General features: G+C 61.5%; 1 protein-coding gene across 1 annotated transcript in view; it reads left to right on the top strand.

Annotated features, from left to right (window-relative positions):
* FAM83G (family with sequence similarity 83 member G) overlaps window positions 1-17,376 on the top strand; it is a 29,798-nt gene extending 12,422 nt beyond the window's left edge. The window contains exons 2-5 of the mRNA XM_049636888.1: window positions 964-1,131; window positions 8,382-8,506; window positions 9,246-10,503; window positions 14,380-17,376. Of these exons, the coding sequence (XP_049492845.1) occupies window positions 964-1,131; window positions 8,382-8,506; window positions 9,246-10,503; window positions 14,380-14,790 (1,962 nt within the window). The 3' untranslated portion in view covers window positions 14,791-17,376. The remainder of the gene's footprint in view (window positions 1-963; window positions 1,132-8,381; window positions 8,507-9,245; window positions 10,504-14,379) is intronic.
* The last annotated feature ends 1,370 nt before the right edge of the window (window positions 17,377-18,746 follow it).

Genomic DNA, 18,746 nt, shown 5'->3' with positions numbered 1-18,746 from the left:
TGTCTGTGTTGGTTGTCAGCATCAGGCCCTGATTCTCATGGGCTCCCCCTTAGTGCCTGCTGGGACAGGGACGGACGGGGGACGAGAGAGAAGGCCAAAGATGGTCACCGAGCCCCACCAGGCCCGAGCGTCTGCTGACCACACAGGGGAGCTCATCCCAACCACCCTGTCCTTTCCCTGTTGCTTCTTCCTTCCTTGTGCTTTGACTCAGGCCAGTGCCCCTGCCTGTCCGGCCTGGAGCGTGTCACTGCCCACGTCGGGCTAGGGCTTGGGGTAGATGCACTCTGACGTCTTGGGGTCTCACCCTGAGCCCGGTCCAGGAGGCTTGAGGTCAGCCATTGTGAGGACAGATGTCACACGTGCTGGTTTGGACTCTGTCCAGCCAGGTAGGAGAGGTGGCAGCAGAAAGCCTGCCAAAGTCCACAGCAGCCCCGAGCTGCACGGGTGACCTCAAGAACAGCTGTGCCAGATGCTGCCTTCCTGGCTGTTGATACATCGGGTTCATCTCGGCGTCCCAGGGTGGCAGGCGGAGGGCGATGGTGTAGGCTGCTGTTCTGGCTCGGGAATGCAGCCCAGGAAGGGACCAAAACAGGGCGCCCCCGTGCTGAGCCCTGACACCCACAAGGAAGGCTGCTCTGGGGACTGGCCCTGACACGCTCCAAACCTCAGGCTGCAGCCCCCGACTCCAAGGTGTTCTGTCTTCCCTGCACCTGCCTCCCCGGCCAGGATACACAGGCTTTGTTCTCTGCAGTCTCGTGTTACGGAAACGGCGGGCACGTTGACTGTGCTTCTCCTCTGTATGCCGCTGCTCCAGAGAGTCCAGTCCCAGCCCCGAGGCCGTGGGGGGCAGGGCGAGCGGGGCGCCCAGAGAGGGTGGTGGGCGTGGGAGGGCTGAGTGTCCTGCCGAGGCACCTGTCCCCACCGCCGCGCTGCCCAACAGCCCCGGTCTCTTCCTGCTCGCAGGTGATCGCCGTGGTCATGGACATGTTCACTGACGTGGACATCTTCAAGGACCTGCTGGAGGCCGGCTTCAAGAGGAAGGTGGCCGTGTACATCATCATGGACGAGAGCAATGTCAAGTACTTCCTGCACATGTGTGAGCGGGCCCGCATGCACCTGGGGCACCTCAAGGTGAGCTTGGCTGGTCATGAATGACCAAGCGGTCATTCAGTTGGTCAACAAACACTTGGAGCACCTGCCTGCTAGGGATGGAGTCCTGTGCTTGGCACAGAGAGTTCAGTGACCCTAGAGCCTCCTGCCAAGTGGTCGCCTGACCTCTGGCTGAATGCCCAGAGGGACAGGACACTATTTCCAACAGTCGGAGATAAGATAAATGTTGATCAAGGGTTGATCAGACACTGGAACCCACGCAAGGTGCCACATCACATGTTATTTCAAAACAGCCCATGCCACACTGGTTACCTGTCTTTGCTTGCACACTGCCAGTGACAGGGTGCTCACCACCTGATCTCCAGCAGCTTCTTACATCCTATCTGGAGAGCTGTGACTCCCAGGAAGTTATTTTTGGGGGCTTAAGCCAGAATCTTTCTCTGTGTGACACCCACCCACCGGTGGATCTGGCTCTGACAGAGGCAGCTTCCTCGGGTTGAGGTCAGGCAAGGCTTCCTTGATGGCTGCAGAGTTGAAATAAACTTGAGGAGGGAGAGCAGAGTAGAAACGGTCTTCTAGAGAAGGTCACCATGGAGCAGAGGTGGAGGGATCGGGATGAACCCGGGTTCTTCACACTGCTTTGCTGTGTGTCCTTGAGCACATCACTTCCTGTCTCTGGGCTCTAGGGTGTCACTGGTCCCAAAGAGAGGCAGATGGGCCAGGGGGCTGGGCTCTTCCGCTCAGATACCCTGCACTTGATCCCTCGCTTGCGGGCAGGAGGAGCCCTCCTTCCACCCAGCTGTCATTTGGCACCTACGGTGGGCAGCACGTTCCCCAGAGAGTACAGATCAGTAGGCATGACAACAGCTGACACTTCCATAGTATTTCACTTGGGTCGGCCCCATCCTAGACACTTCACATGGTTATTTTATTTATTCTGCATGATGACCCGATGGGATAGGGCAGTTGTTCCCATTTCACGGATGGGGAAATGGAGGCACCTGTGCAGGTGTTTAACTTGCTGCCCATTAGGTTAAACATACGGGGTGTGGGGGCTTCCTGGCTGAGCCCCAGCTTTTGACGGGTCAGAATCCCCTGGGCTTCAGGCCTGTGATCTGAGCAAAGTCCCTGGAGAAGGGGCGACGCCGGGCTGGTCAGTGAAGGGCTGGGCTCCTGTGCCTGTAATTTGTCAGTATCTGTCAGTTGTGCCCACCCATCCCCGCTGAGGCCTTTCAAGCGGCTGTGGGCTCTCCAGGCGGAGAGTCTGTGGCTGTGGGGCCATTTTTATGTGGTCTCTCCGGCGGGCCGACCCCAAGCCCCGCGCTCACCCACCACCGCGCTGCCCGCCGTGTAATTAGCACCGAGCGTCGACTCCCGGGGCAGACAGCTCATGCTGGAGAGGTCCAGAGCGTGTAAGAGGCGTCTTTTGAAAGGTGACCACAGAAGCCTCTGCCCTGTGGGCAGCAGATCAGAGAACCTCCGGGCCCATCCCCACTGCACCCTTGCCGCGTGCCCAGTGCACACCTGACGCCCATCCCATTGCTCAGCGCCTGCATGCTCCTGGGGCAGGATGAAGAAGCTTGTCCATGCCAGGCGGGATCTGAACCCAGGATTGGCCGCTCCGAGGCCCAGCCCCCTGTCTAGTGCCTTTCCTCAGCAGCAGAGGCTCAGATGCAAGTCTGCTCGGAGCGTTCGGAGCTCCCAGGAGGTGGGGGGGAGGCAGGACTGGGCTGAGAACGTGACCCAGAAGGCTGCACGGCTCACTGTGCCAAGCCAGCGTGGGCCTTGGGCACGTGGCTCCACCTGTCTGAGCCTCCGGTGCCTCGTGGCCGTAATGATGTCTCATAGGGTTGTTTGAGGATGAAATGAGAGGAGACAATGGCTGTAAAAGCGCTCTGTGCGCTAAGGGGAGTTATGCGGCTGTTGGCAATAACAAGAAATTATAAACCCCAGGCCCCAGGCGGGGGAGGGTGTGTGTGAGGCCAACCCCCCAACACTTGAGCTTGAAATGAGGCCATAGCCCGAAGCATGGGAGGGGCAGCTCACCCCAGGGGTCCTTGGCACATTCTGCCCTGCTCACCACCTCCCTGCTCTGGGGAATGTTAGCAGGCTCTGCAGAGTGATGGGCCCAGGAGCTGGGTGCCACGGAGGGTCAGGTACCTTCCTGGGAAAGAACGTGTGACCCTGACCTCCTCATTCTTGCTGTTGAGCCCGCCCGCTCCACAGCCTGGGCAGGTGGCCAGAGGCTCCTGTGCGCCCAGCCCTGGCCAAGTGTCACCTTGTCGAGGGCCTGCCTGCTCGGCCTACCTCCCTGCCCGCGGGCCAGCTGGGCCCGGACCTGTCTCAGGAGCACTCCCTTTGCCGGTAATCCCTGGGCCCGCCCTCGGCTGCCCGCCACCCCTGCCCAGCTCTGCAGCGACCTGCCCTCAGCTCCTACGGGCCCAGGATACAGGTCTGACCCTGGTGGGGTCATCCTTGTGACTGTGGGGGTGTCGGGCACCAGTCTGGGCAACGCCAGGAGCCAGGCCTGCGCCCATCTCTGCCACCTGCACTGTAACCTTGGGCAGAGATACTGAATCTTTCTGGGCCTCGTTTTCCCTTTCCCTTCCCCTTCAAGCTGTGTTCCGGCTGGGGACTGCCCTCACACCCTCACCTCCAGGCAGCCCACCACCCTGCACCCGAGCCTCCTGCCTCCTGAGCCTCGAGCTCACACAACACATTCTGCAAACAGCCGGTGGATTGTGTGGGCCAACCCCTCTCTTGCTTTTGATTTCGAGGTCAAGTGGGAAGACAGACACCAGCACCTTCCTGGGTGTGAGGGTCCCGGCCATCCCCGAGCACCCCAGCCTGCTGGCTCAGCTGGCCCCTGACTCTCTCAAGCAGGGAGTGTGGGAATGAGCCACGCCAGGTGACCCAGTCACATTTGGGGTGAGACTGAGGGCTGAGGGATGCCCCAGAGGCAGGGGGAGCCAGGCTGGGCCTCCAGCCTCACAGCTGAGACAGGACCAGAGCTGTGAGATGCCTGACTGATCTGAAAAGCGAGTCGGCTCTGTGCGGCCAAACTGGAAAAACCAGCAGCTACTTGGGCTAAGGCCGGACCTATTTCTGATGAACAAGAAAACTCCAGCCACCGTGGCCGTGGGAAGGCACTTGATGAGGATACAGGATTCAGCCTGTGGCTTGGGTTCCACGCTGGCCGGGCCAGCCTTGGCCCCCTTCTGGTGCCCCTCCCCTCCAGTCCGGCCGTCTCTGATCCTGGCCTGGGTCTGTAACGGACTCGGGGTGTGGGGCAATGCTTCTCAACCAAGCGGGGTTTGCCTGGCTTGGGATATTTGGCAATGTTTGGAGACTTTTTTAACGGTTGTGACTGGGAGGGTACTATTGGAACCTGGCAGGTAGCAGCCAGGGACACTGTTAAGCGTGCACAGGACAGTCCCCACAACAGGGAATCGCCTAGCCCGGAATACCAGCAGTGAGCAACCCACCGTAGGGGAAGAGCCAGGGGCCCCTCAGACATCAGGGTCCTGGAGCTGGGCTGGCTCAGCCCTGCCCCATCCCCTACCCCTGAGGGTGCTGTTCATCTCAGCTTCTTGTTGTTCATCCCAGCATGGGGACACGGGTGCTCTGTCCCCTGCAGTCTGCACGGTTGGCCCGATCTCGCTGTCACCGGCCAGACCCGGTCAGGATGTGTCTCCGGGCCTCCCCACTTCTCCTCGGGCCCAGGAGATGTTAGCAGGTCCCTGCAGAGAGCCACTATGGTCCAGCTGGGGGCTGGACTCCACCTACTGGGAGATCATGGGTCGGTCACTCCCCCTCCCTGAGCCCACCTGGCAGTCACACACGGCCGACAGTCCTGGCCTCTCTGGGCCTGACCTGTGACACTCTAGATATTTTCTGGTCCTCTGTGTCAGTCCCCTCTTGCCCCTTGAGCGGAACGGATCGTATCCCGGGCACACTGCATGTGGTGTCACATCCTACTTTGGCACCTCAAATTATGGAGCCCCCACCGAGTGCCGGGCACCTTGCTGGCCCTCAGCCACGTGCACCGTGGCTTCCTTCAGTCTTCGCAGCAGCCCCGAAGCATAAGAGCAGGTAGGCCCGTTTCACAGGTGAGAAAACTGAGGTGTAGGGAGGCCCAGCTGGCATCCGTTTGGTGCCAGGACTGGAGCCATGTTTGACCAGAGCTCCGGGGGGAGGGGCACTGGGCTGGTCCCCTTTGCCTACCACTGTCCCCCGTGTGGGCCACGGCCAGCTCAGTACAGGGTCAAGTGGCATCTTTGTGAGCTTAAGAGGCCCCGCGGGGGATACAGGCAGGGCGCTACAGGTTTGCCCCAGCCTAGTGTCCCCCACGCCGTGCCCCACACGTGGCTGGGGCAAGAGCTGCTCTTGGAGCGGATGAAACGCTGCCCAGCCGTCCCCCCGATGTCCTCTCAGGGACCCATCACTGCCCCTTTGACACACGAGCAAGTTGAGGTTCCAGAGGGTCCACGGGCTTGCCCCGGCCACTCCTCTTGAGCCAGCCTGGGTGCCCTCCACCCTGCCTGCTCCGTGCTCTGCTGGGGGTGCCCCGGGGCTCGGAGACAATGCAGCTTTGTGGGATCCTCTCCCTGCGCTCACCCGAGCCCTGACTCCCGAGACGTTACCTCATCTGGGCCAGGCCCCATGGGGCGGGACCCACCCGGGAACAAACAGCCCCGGGATTGGATGGGCCTGAGAGTCGGGGCCATCCGTGCAGCATGCAGACAGGGAAACTAAGGCCCAGAGAGGGCCAGAGACCCACTTAGAGTCCCACAGCGAATCTGGCACAGCCAAGGCTGCCTCTCTCCTGGAGTTGAGTCACTCTGAGATGTAGGTGGTGACCTCCTGGGCCCTTCACGGGGCCACGCTTTGAGGTGGGCGGGGGCAGACACCGGTGAGGGGGGAATTGAGGCTGTTCTTCCGGGCTGAGGAGAGGCCTGTGGCCCCAGCATGCAGAGCTCTGGGCCGGGAGCCCACAGAAGCCACAGAACCAGGCTGTGGTCGGGCGCAGGTGACTGGAAAAGGCCTCGAAGCGCCTCCAGGATCTTTGTTACAACTTCTGGTCCCTGAGCATGCTCCGTGTTGGGTACAAAGTCACGAGCACTAATTGTCCTGGGTCATGGCCAGCTTCCTGCTGAGCTGGCTGTGTACAGACAGGCAGCCTGGGGGGCAGGGGAGCCGGCCCTGGGAGTAAAGGCTTATCTGCCTACTGGGCTGGGCCCAACACCCAGCGATTATTCAGCCCACAGCCAGGTGGACATCCATGCCCGCCCCATGAGCTCTGGGTACTGCCCTGGGGCTGCCCAGCGGAGAGGGGTCTGAGACCTATCACAGAGGGAACAGACACAGGAGCGCCCTTGGGCCGGGGGCCCGAGCGGAGGGCAGGCTCCCGCTCCCTTCTCTCCGCTGCCCCTGCCCTGACTCAGGCCGTCCCTCCCTGTCCTCCACTTCCTGCTTCTCATTCACTTCATGCGCCCTCCCCCCCTGCCCCACCGTTGGGTGCCAGAACTGTTCTTGAGGGGCAGCTCCAACCCGGTCACTCCTGCTCTGAATCCTTCCATGGCTCCCTACTGCCCACAGGGCTGAGCCAGGCCCTTAAGCAGGTGTGGGGTCTTGCATGGGCATCTGGCTGAGCCTGTTCTACAGGCTCCATCACCCACCCTCCTCCCTCGACGTCCTCTCGTCCTCTCGTCCTCTCGTCCTCTCGGGTCTTAGGCTGCTTTTGTTACCAGGCCTTTGTGTTCCCACGTCTGGAATGCTGCACCCTCTTCCTGCCTGCCCCGCTCATCCTCTCGCCCTCTTTCGATGGCAGGCTTTCCCTGGAGCCTGTCCCGGCCCCCCACACTGGGGGCTCTAACTCATCTGCCTCCTCCCTCACCTCCAGCGGGGTGTCCTGGTCACAGTCCTTTCTGTGTGTGTGGCTGGGGGCTTGGCAGGGTTGAGGAATGAGTGTACGAGTGGGCAGTTAGTAAGCGGGGGCCAGTGAGTGGGCGAGGGCGACGGGGAAGCCACAGAGGTATGATGCCCTCTGGAGGGAGTGACTCCTGTCACAGTGACCCGTAGGCAGACCGATCAGGATGCTGTCAAGGGGGTTCCTGCCCCAGACAGGTGTCAGATTCACTGGGGCTTGTGTTAAAAATGAAATTCCCGGGGTGCCTGGGTGGCTCAGTCAGTGAAGCATCTGACTTCGGCTCAGGGCGTGATCTCGAGGTTCATGAGTTTGAGCCCCGCGTCGAGCTCTGCACCGGTGGTACAGAGCCCGCTTGGGATTCTCTCTCTCTCCCTGTCTCTCTCTGCCCCGTCCCCACTTGTGCTCTCTCTCTCTGTCTCTCAAAATAAATAGATAAAACAATGAAATTCCCAGCCTGACCCCAGTCCTCCGGAGGCACATCTCTGGGGGCACCCGGGAGCCTGGGTTTCTAACACACTCTGGGGAATTACCTGCACCAGATGAGCACAAGTGTCCTTCCCATCCTGAGGCTCTACTTTGGGGTCCCCTCAACTGTCCCCTCCACTCCTGGGCCTCAGCCGCACTCGCTTTGCCCTTCCTGGGGTGTGCTGTGCCCCAACTCTCCTGGTGGAAAGAGAGTGCCACAGGGCCCCACAGACTGCGCACCAGGGAGGCCTCAGGTGGTCAGAGAGTCCAGAGAAAGGCAGGAGCGACCTGGCTCTGACGGGAGCCAGTGGTGGCCCTGGGTCTGCTCCCTCTGGGTCTTCCCTTCCCTTCCCATGGTCTCTCGGGGCCCTTCTAGCTTGCTTGGAGCCACAGGGCCGCTCACTCACCCTGGGAAGGCCACAGACTTGCCCGCGTGCAATCCCCAGGTTCCCCGAGAGCAGGCCCCCCCATCCCCAGCTGCACAGCCGCCAGAGGACTTTTCTAAATTGTGTCTGCACGCCCCTCCTGCTCAAGACCCTGCAGTAGCCTCCCGCCACCTGCACCGGCTTTTCCCAAGCTGGCCTGGCCACGCAGGTCTTCTCCTGCCCAGGGCTGCCCTGTGGACAGCCTTCGGGTCACACCCAGACCACCCTGCCCCATGCCCTTTGTCACTGTCACCCCCCCCCCCCCCTTCTACCTTCATATCGCTGCACTCTCCACCTTGGTCTAGACCCTGTGGTCCCCACGTACAACACCCCCTTTCTCCAGGCCTCACTGCCCCATCCTTCCCCATCCGAGCCCCTGTCCCCCGCACACCCCGCCAGTGTGGTCAGTGCTCTGATCACATGTAATTCTGCCTCCTGTCCCCCCAACACAGAATCTCAGGGTGCGGAGCAGCGGGGGAACAGAGTTCTTCACACGGTCGGCCACCAAGTTCAAGGGTGCCCTGGCCCAGAAGTTCATGTTCGTGGATGGAGACCGGGCCATCTGCGGCTCCTACAGGTGACTCTCCAGCTTTCTGGGGGCTGGGGACAGAGGTGGCTCCGGTTCCCAGATGGTTTCTGCCCTTAATCCTGCCTTATGACACCCTGGTTATTCCGGTTCACTGGTCCCAAAACTGCTGAGGTGTGAGCGGGGCTGGGGCACGCCCTCACGCCGCCCGCCTGTCTCCGGAAACAGGCTGGGGAGGGCTTTTGTCTTTAAGACTGTTGTTCCAGCCTAAGGTGTCACCAGCCTAGAGATGGGTGTGGGCCAGGCGCACAGGGCGGTCACTCCTAGAGCCACCTTCGAGGATGGGCCATGATGAGGATGGCTGTGGCCCAGCTCTGCAAGCCCCACCGAGCAGGGGGCACAGGGCGGGGGCTGCCCACAGCCACGCTGGGCTTGGCGGCAAAGTCACGGGCGATAGCACCTGCCATGTGCACGGGATGACAGCAGGGATGTTCCGGGCATTCTGTGAGCGGCCTTACAGGGGGCCCTAACCCCCAAGAGGAGCCCCACGCTGTGCTGTTTTACACAGGTGGGAGCGGCCTCGGTGTAAGCGACTTGTCCCAGACTCAGGTCTGACCCCGAGGCTTGTGCCGTTCCCTGCCCCTGCTCGCTTCTTGGTTCCATCCGGGGCCCCGTGGCCACAGTCTGATGAACACCGGCCTGTGGGTGCACGGTGGGGGGCCCCAGGCTGGAGGGAGGGGGGCAGGCCCCCACGTGCCTGACCGGGCTGCCCCCTCCCCCTGTGTTGCAGCTTCACGTGGTCGGCCGCGAGGACAGACCGCAACGTGATCTCCGTGCTGTCTGGCCAGGTGGTGGAGATGTTTGACCGGCAGTTCCAGGAGCTGTACCTCATGTCCCATGGTGTCAGCCTCAAGGGCGTCCCCATGGAGAAGGAGCCGGAGCCGGAGCCCATCGTGCTGCCCTCCATGGTACCACTGGTGCCCTCGGGCACGGTAGCCAAGAAGCTCGTCAACCCCAAGTACGCGCTGGTCAAGGCCAAGAGTGCCGACGAGATCGCCAAGACCTCCTCTGAGAAGCAGGAGGGGAAGAAGCCCCCGGGGCTGCGGGGCGCGGCGCTGGCCGAGCGGCCGGGAGACCTCGCCGAGGCGCCCCCGCCTATCCACCCTGGGCTGCTCAACCTGGAGCGGGCCAACATGTTCGAGTACCTGCCCACGTGGGTGGAGCCGGACCCGGAGCCCGGCAGTGACATCCTGGGCTACATCAATATCATTGACCCCAACATCTGGAACCCCCAGCCCAGCCAGATGAACCGCATCAAGATCCGAGACACTTCCCAAGCTGGCACCCAGCTGTGGAGGCAAAGCCAGGACTGTGGCCCCACCCCCGGGCCCGGTGCCCCCGAGGACAGGGTCCCAGCTGAGAACGCTAAGAACGGCCTTTCCCAGAGGGACCCTGAGCCACAGCCCCCCGTGCCCAAGCCCCGGACAGTCCCTGTGGCAGAGCTGCTTGCCCAGCACGGCGGCGACGGTGTGGACTGGGCCCTGGAGGCCCCAGGGGAGGAGACGCCCCAGAATGGGACAGACCATGAGCCGCCCAGGACACCGGGCCCAGGCCATGCCCCACTCCAGCGGCAGGTGTCTGTGACCCAGGATGACCCTGACGGCCACGGAGCGGTGATCCCCAATGGGCTAGATGGGGACGAGGAGGAAGATGATGATGACTATGTGACCCTCAGTGACCAGGACAGCCTCTCAGGCAGCTCTGGCCTCGGCCCTGGCCCCCGGCGGCCCTCGGCGGCCTCCTCTTCTGTGTCAGACGAGTACTTTGAGGTGAGGGGGCGCTCAGCCCCTCTGCAGAGGCGCCACTCGGAGCAGGTAGCCAACGGGCCAGCCCAGCCCCCCCGACGACAGCTGAGTGCCCCCCACATGACCCGCGGGACCTTTGCTGGACCCCTGGGTGGCTCGCCGTGGGCCCCAGGTCGGGAGAGAGAAGAGGCGGGTACTCCAAGGAGGATGCAGGCTCCGCACTCCACGGACAAGGAGACCCAGGTGGGTCGGGGTCCCCGCACGTGAGGGGTCCTGGGAGCCCCTCCCCCAGCCCCAAGCACCCAGTGTGGTCACCTGCTGGGGTGCCGCATCCCCAGATCAGACAGCTTTGCACGCTATGTACAGATGGGGAAACTGACGAGCAGAGGGAGGGGGTAGGTGGCAACCACCCAGGGCCACACGCGTGGCTGGTCCCAACCCACGCTGGGCATCCACAGCCTCAGCGCCCCACAAAGTCAACCTAAGCCAGCCACTGGGAGCCGAAAGGAAACGCACCTAACATACCCAGAGATTTCAGACACTGGTGTTACAGGCAGTCAACTCTGCCCTGCCATAGCGGTTGACCCCCTCCCTTGTTTGCTGAGCGCACCGAGATGGTTCTTTCTAGCCCTGAGGTCACACGGCAGTAAGTGGTCCTTGTCTGGACCTTATGCCAAGCCACCTCCATGTCAATCCCTTTGATTATGGCCCTGGGGAGCACTCTCCTCCCCTCTCCCCTAAGGCTAGGAAACACCTCACATTCGTCCTTTGCCTCTCCTCCCGGTGAGCACTGCAGGTCAGGGACCCAGAACCCTGGACCCCCTGCAGCCCCGGCCCAGCCCCCGGTGTCTGTTCTACCTGGAAACAGCGCACGGCTGATCATGCCTGGCATGATGATCAGGCCCATGGGCAGCATCTTGAGGTAGCTGGCCAGGATGGAGCCCGCCTTGGCGTGGTTCAGGTCCCGGGCGGACAGCGACCGCTGCACGATGACCTGGGGGCACGAGGAGGGGGTGAGTCTCAGCCCCGCTTGGGGGTGCCTCTGTTCTGTATCACTGGCCTGGAGCTTTAAACTCAGGGATTTGGGGAAGCTTGTGGTCAAGTAGCAGAGGGGTGCTAGAAGCTGCCTGAGCGTGGCTCCCCATGTAGCCCGAGGCAAATCCTAACTGGGCCTCAGTTTGCAGATCTGCAGCATGGGAGGAGGGACAGATAATTGGAATCGATGGCATCTGAGATCCCTCCCAGCTCTGACATTATGAGTTTCTTTCTTTCCCTGTCTTTCTTTCTTCTTTCTTTTTCTTTCTTCTTTCCTTCCTTCCTTCCTTTTTCTTTCTTTGTTTCTGTGTCTTTCTTCTCTTTCTCTTTCTTTCTTTCTTTCTTTCTTTCTTTCTTCTTTTTTTCCTTCTTTCTTTGTTTCTTTCTTTCCTTTCTTTCCTTTCTTTCCTTTCTTTCACAGCTTTACGGATCGGGGCGCCTGAGTGGCTCAGTTGGTTAAGCGTCCAACTTTGGCTCAGGCCGTGATCTCGCGGTCCGTGAGTTCGAGCCCCGCGTCGGGCTCTGTGCTGACAGCTCAGAGCCTGGAGCCTGTTTCAGATTCTGTGTCTCCCTCTCTCTGACCCTCCCCTGTTCATGCTCTGTCTCTCTCTGTCTCAAAAGTAAATAAACGTTAAAAAAGTAATAATAAATAAACAGCTTTGCGGAAGTATAATTCACATAGAGTTCAGCCACATAAACTGTACAAAACTAATACACAGTTTTAGTGTGTTTGTTCACAGAGTTGTACAATCTACACCTTCTAAATCGAAGCATTTTTCTTTTGGTGCTCTGCAGTTTAAGTCACCAGCTGCAGTTCAGAAGTAAGAATGTGTGATTTTAACCTATTTTCCAGACATGCTGGTTGAACGGAGAGCTCCCAGCATTTATTTTCCTCTGAGACATGATAGAGCATTCGTTACAGGGTCTGGAGGGGCAACCCTGAGTATGAAGGACAAGCTGACCTCAATCCTGCTTTGGCACCGGCTACCTCTGACTTGGGACAAGTCGTGGCCTCACTTGGGGCCTCAGTTTCCCTGTCTGGACGATGAGGGGGTTAGACGCAATTCTCTGATGTCCTGTGGGTGCAAGAGCCCAGGGCTGCGCTCCTCATGGAAGAGAAAAAGCAGTTCCCTAAAACCCTGTGTATTGTATTCCCATCATTTCATTCTGTGCTCGTGGCGGGCAGCCCTGGGAGGCAGGGGTGGGGGGCAGCTGCCGTCACCCCATTCTGCAGCTGGAGAAGCTGAGGCGAGCGGCAGGGCCGGGCCCTTCCCTGCAGTGTCAGCGGGCTGCTGCGTCCCCACGACCTCTCAGCCCGGGCTGGGCCGGCAGCTGTTGCCCACTCCCCGTGCTCGGCCGCTTAACCTCCCTGATCCCCTGTGCCTTCATCTCTAAAGTGGGCTACTAACACTGACCCTCAGGGTTGCTGCAAGGACCGAGCGAGGCACCATGCGGGTGGCCCAGCTCACGCCCGGCCGGTCGCGAGTTCCCCAAGTTTAGGCTTCCCTTGGGGTGCGGCCTCGGGGTCAGCCACGGCTCAGTGCTGGCCCGGGCGCCACTCTGGGAAAGTCCTGAACTGGCCTGGTTGTCTGTCTGTCTCGGCCGTGAGGTGAAGGCGAGAGAACCTTCCCGTGGGTGAAACCAGGTTACGGGTGCCGCGCACTCACACCGGGAAAAATGGCGCTCGCTGTCCTGATTAACGTAGCTGCTGCTGTCACCTGAAAGGGACACTCCCCGTGAAACCGCAGGAGCAGCAGGTGACAGAAGGTGCATCGCCACAGCAGGCAGGACCCCAGGAGGCCCCCTGGCCCGAGTGCCTCCCTGCGTTTCAGACAGGGACACTGAGGTCAGAGAGGGGCTCCGTAGAGCTCTCTGCCCGTTGGGCCTTTCGCCTCCTGCCTTATTGGGTCAGTTTGTTTCTGAGTTCGAGTGTCAGTGACACGTGGGAGATGAGCCAGGAGGTAGTGAAAAGTCTAAAGACCATGAAAAGCCCTGTGGCCCCAGCACACAGAGCTGCCTTCTGGTGCTGACCAGAGTGGGCATCCTGGGGGGCTGGCCTGGCCCAGTGGCTGGGTGGAGTCAGGCAAAGCCCCTGCTTGCTGGTGAGGGTCACAGCAGAGTAGCACCAGGCACGTGGGATCCGGTGCAAAGGTACCTATGTCGCAGGGGTTCTGGTCCCAGTCCTGGTTGTGCCCCAGGCAGACCCAGCGGGACCCGGGGTGCAGGTGCCTATATTGAGGGGTTTTGGTCCGAGGCCTGAGCGGGAAGACGCCAGGGAAGTGAGGCCGCAGCCGGGCCGTGAAGCCCCAATGTCAGCGGCGTTCGGCCTCGGCCTCCCTGTGTGACCCTCCTCTCCAGGCAGCAAGGCCCATTCAGCCCTGACCTCGAGGCCAGGCAGCGTGCTGACTCACTTGGCCTTCGTGGGAAAATCTCCTGCCCTGTGTCCCGCCCAGAGACGGCAGTGTCAGCCAGGCCCACGCTGCGTGGCGAGGAAAGCAGAGGTGCCCGAGGGGAGTGGAGGGGCATGTCTTGCAGGGAAGGCTATCCTCATTCATCCCATGGTGGCCGGCCGGGTCGGCCCTTGGGCCTTGCTGCCTCACTCGCGCGGTGGGGTCCTTGGGTAAGATGGTTGTCTGAGGCTTTGCTGGCACAAGACCTTTTGCTGCCTGGAACTGCCCACGGCCTTCCCGGGCAGGCAGAGCGGGGGGCATTGCCCGCCGCTGCCCAGAGGGGTAGGTGGCTGGCGGAGGTGACCTGATGCGTTCACAGCCCAGGGAGGACAAGATTCAGACTCCAGAAGAAGACCCAGCCCACGCAGTCACCAGCACTGCACCACCCGAGGTGGACGGGTGGAGAAGGCTGGGGCAGGAACGGTAGGAACTCGCCTTACCGTAACCGTGAAAGGCGGGACCCATCGCTGTGTGACACGAGGGGAGACTGAGGCACAAAGTAGTGAGGCGAACTTGTCTAGGACCGCCCGCTGGCGAGTGGCAAGGCCAAGAGGCATAAACCCAGGTGAGCCGGCTGCCGCCTGCCCCTGGCCCTTGGGGGGTCTCCTCACTGTCTCTGCTCTTTCTCTCCTAGGGCCAACAGATCCCCCATTATAGAGTCCCTGCCTCGGGGACCAGGGATAAAGATGGCTTCCTGCGGCCCGTGAGGACCTCGGGACCCCCGCGGTACCGCGCTGCGGCTGCCGATGGCACCCAGAGCTCTACCAGGAAAGCGAGCCCGGCCGTAACAAGCACGTACCCCTGGCAGGCCAAGGCTGGCCCCGTGCCCCGCACGCTGGCAGATCCCGGGACTCCAAGGCGGGCCCGAAATGCCAGCCCCCAGGCCGATGGCAGGGTCGCTGAAGAGCATCCAAGTCCTTTTGGAATCCCCTACTCCAAACTGTCCCAGTCAAAGCACCTGAAGGCCAGGACGGGCAGCGGCCAGTGGGCCTCATCTGATTCTAAACGGAGGGCCCAGGCCCCCCGGCACCACAAGGAACCCTAGCACCCTGTCCCTGGGCCTGGAGCCGTGCAGTCCGTGGCCTGTGCCCCAGCCCAGACTCACCACGCAGGTGTTCCTGGGGCCGCGCCAGGGATCGGCAGATGGGCCGCCCAGACTCTCCAGGGCCCATCCCGGAAGGCAGGAAGGTAGGGCGGGTGGCGACAGCGACACTCACCTGGTCAGTGCACCAGTACCAGGTGGCCATGATGGTCAGACCGAAGGTCATCCCAGTCCACGGGAGGTCCCCTGTGTGGGGGTCTCGGAACATGTGCATGGCGTCTGCACGGGGCAGGTGGCAGGTCGTGTTTGCGATGGTCCTGGATGGGACGGCCTGGGCGTAGGCTGCCGCCAGCTGCTCATAGCCGCCGATCTGGTCAAAGGCTGGAGGGGTCGGGGTGGGACGGGGACGGGCTGGTGGCCGATGGCCCTGACTCCGGGCCCCCACTTCCCGATGTACCAAACTTGACTTTTTCCCATCCACCTTTCCCAGTATCTGGAGAGGTGTGGAGGGTAGAGGGTTTTCCAGAACAGGGGAATTCAAATGACTATTTTATTTGTATTTAAAAATAATACTATTAAATGAGCATTTTGCACGTGGACACCACAGTGTCCTCTTGGCCCCCGGACGCCTGTTGGCCTCGGGCAGGGGTTCTCTGCCAAGCTTCAGACTGTCGAATCAAGGAAGCAAAAGTATTTTTTCTTGGCATTGGAGGACCTTCCCGGGGAGTCTAAAAGTGTTAAAGTCCTGACCTGGGGCTCCTAAAGGATGTGATTTTGGCAGAGCTGAGGATGGCTGGCACGTAGCACTGAGAACAGAAACAAGTCCCAGAAGGGACAAGGGCATGACCAAAGCCACCTGGCCCACCGGCCGGGGCTCGAGCCAGAAGTCTTTCCTCTCGAGGCCAGAGCACATTCACTCTCTCACTGTTCCCGTCTACCTCAGAGTCAGGGCCCTGTGTGGCCAAACCCTGGCCCATCTGCAGCTTTTGCTGTGTCTGTAACCACCCCTCCCGTCCAGGCTGGGCCCGGCTGCCTGGGTCCCTCACCTGCAGTGGGGTCTCCTCCCTGGTCTGAAAGCAAGCAGGTACACAAAGTCTGGATACAGGAAAATTCCTAGTCTCACCTGCAAGCCCCTCTCCCCTGCCTTTCCCAAGCAGGAAACCTGCTCCCGGACTCCGGGCCCCCAGCCTCATTGCCGCCCGGAGCCCAGGCCGGGCCGGGTACTCAGAGCAAACGTACAAACACTATACAAAGATCGGAAATTACCAGGCTGGAGGATCCTACAGTCTGAGTCTGGAGGAGGCTTTCAAGGCCTCTGTTCACCCTCTGTGGGATCCTCCTGGCTCTGACCGCATACTTCCCAGGACGGGGAGTTCACTACCTATTTATTGAGGGAGCCCTCTGAGCTTCCTCCGGGTTCCTTGACTAGTATCACCGAGCTGTCTAAACCCTCTTCTCTCCTCCCCTGCCATCGGCCAGCAACCCGTAGCAGGACTTTTTGGGATTATGCACATGATTTTAAACAGTTGGAGCCCATCAATGCCCTGGCAGTGTTCGTGGATGGTGTGCGCACCTGCCCTCGGCCCTACGTCACCATCTAGTCCTGAGCCAGGGCAGGTGCATTCTTGAGTCCCCTCCACACCAGACCGGAGCCGGCCCGGAGCTGGTGACAAGTGGCAGCTGGGCGACAGGTGGGAAAGGAACACAAGCCTCTGTCACCCAGGGGAGGCTGACGGGCTGACCGCCTCGTGGCTCGGCCTTGGGAGTCCACCACCCCCTCCTCCCCGCCCAGGGCTGGCATCTGGGTCCTAACAGGGCAGACCACCAAAAGCACTGGCTGCGGGGGGCTACCCCTCACCTTTGACAGTCAGGATGACGGCCCCCACCACCATGATGAGCGTTTGCAGGGCGTCCGTGTAGATCACAGCAGCCAAACCCCCTGTGGGTAGAAAAAAGGGAGCTGGAGAAAGCTGTGCCCCGAGGGAGGAGGGACGGCGGTTCCACGTACGTGTCCCCTGCCCTCTCACAGGTGGGTGAGCTGTGGACTGCTCAGCTGGGCCGGCGGAGCCCGAGGCAAATCTCCGCTGGCCAGGCTGTGCGGGGAGGTGGCCCCCCGGCTCCCGCCCACCTCTCAGGCCCCTGCACACCTCTGCCCGGCCACGTGGACACCCGGGCTGGCGGTCAGGTCCTCTGTCCGCGGGCCCCCGCCCGACCCCCGCGAGGGCGCCGTACCTGCGATGGTGTACAGGGCCGTGATGGCGAGCATGAGGGTGGTGGAGAGGTAGAAGTTCCAGCCCAGACAGATGTGCACAAAGAGGGCCCCTGCGTACAGGTCGATCTGCGGGAGGGGAGAGGATGTTGTGCGGAGGCCCGAGGTGACCGCAGGACTCAGGGCACCGCTCACTCGACGTGTGGCCTCAGTGCCCCGTGGACACGGAGGGAGAGACGCCCCACGCACACACCCACCGGCGCTGCTGGGAGGGCGGGAGGGGGTCGTGGCCGTGGACGAGCGGTTGTGCAGGGGATGCTGCTGATTTAATAAAGTCCCGAGTGGCCGATGTCCACCAAGGAGCAGTGTTGTTATTGAGTCTGGCCCCTGCCTGGAGATGTAAAGGAGGACCCCTGTGTCCTTGGTTCCCAGGGGTCCATGACAAGGAGGAGTCCAGGAGGGCTTCCTGAAGGAGGCCCGAGAAGCCTTACGGGCCTGAAGAAACAGATCTGCAGCCTACGGCTCCAGGCCCATATCCGTTTGGGTGTGCCCCCTGTTCTCTGCTCCCCATTAGACAGGCGGCCCTGAAAAAAGACCAGACGTGTTCTGGGGGGGGGGGGCAGGGGGGCAGTCTTGCTCACTGCCCTCCGGTAGGGTTGGAACTGAAGCCAGGACCGTGTCTCGGGCCAAGGCTGGTCCCCAGAGGCTGCACTGGATACAGACGCTGCCATCCCAGACCCTGGGGCAGCCTATGGGGCTGGAGTCCTAGTCCTGGGGTGAGCCTCACACCCCTAATTCTACCCCCACCCCCATACTGTACTGGGAGCCCAGGGAAGGAGGGCAGGACTGTCCTGTGAGCTCAAGGGGGCTCCACCCTGCCAGGTTTCCAAATGTGCCATTCTGGGCTTGCTCAGTTCGGGGGAGATGACCTGAAATACAACCTTTGGGGCCAACAGGCTCCCGAGAAGGCTGAGCGAGGCTGCGTGGGACCAGGGGGCACGGGGCCCCTTCGAACTACTGCAGTGCCTGGCCCGACATCCAGCTGACCAGCACCGCCCAGTCGGTCTTGTGGACCCCCGGTTCCCCCAGGCTCCAAGCCCTAAGGACACAGAGCCCCGGCCGAGCCCGGGTGTCACTCCAGAGCCTGTGTTCCCTGTCCCTCTCCCTCCAGGCCCCTCCTTTACCCTCCCTTGGAGAGACCAGCCAGTGTGGACTCTTGACAAGGTGCTTTGAGGAGATCGGCAGCCCGTCACTCTGGTCCCTGGCTTTGGTGGTGTGTGAGAGTGTGTGTGTGTGTGTGTGTGTGTGTGTGCATTCGTACGTGTGTCTACCTCCAGCTCCAGGAGAGAAGCCCAGGGTTGTGAATATCAGAGCAGGAAGGACTCTTCAAGCCCCCTCCCCCATCAGACCGGAGGAGACACAGAAGCCTGGGGAGGGGATGGACTTCCCCGAGGTCAGGTTCCAACAGGTATCAGAGATTGGAGTTGCCAGGTGAATGGGGAACAAGAGGTCTCTAGAAAGCAGCAGCCCCTTCCTCCCGCCTGCTCATCCTCCTGCCACCCAAGACCCCTCTCCGCACCCAGGCCGCCCTCAGAGCGGAGCCCTGATCTGTGTGGCTGGCCTTCAGGCACCGGCCACTCATCTCTAAGCCCAGGTGACTCTGGCCACACCAGACTGGCCACCATTCCAGGCCCAGCACTTCACGGCCTCCAGGCCTCGGTTGGCCAGGTCCCTGTGCCTTGGGGCTGCC

The sequence above is a fragment of the Panthera uncia genome, chromosome E1 (genome assembly GCF_023721935.1).
Source record: "Panthera uncia isolate 11264 chromosome E1, Puncia_PCG_1.0, whole genome shotgun sequence".
Taxonomy (NCBI): Eukaryota; Metazoa; Chordata; class Mammalia; order Carnivora; family Felidae; genus Panthera; species Panthera uncia.
Note: the sequence above shows the minus strand (reverse complement) of the source record. Positions and strands in the feature narration are given on the sequence as shown.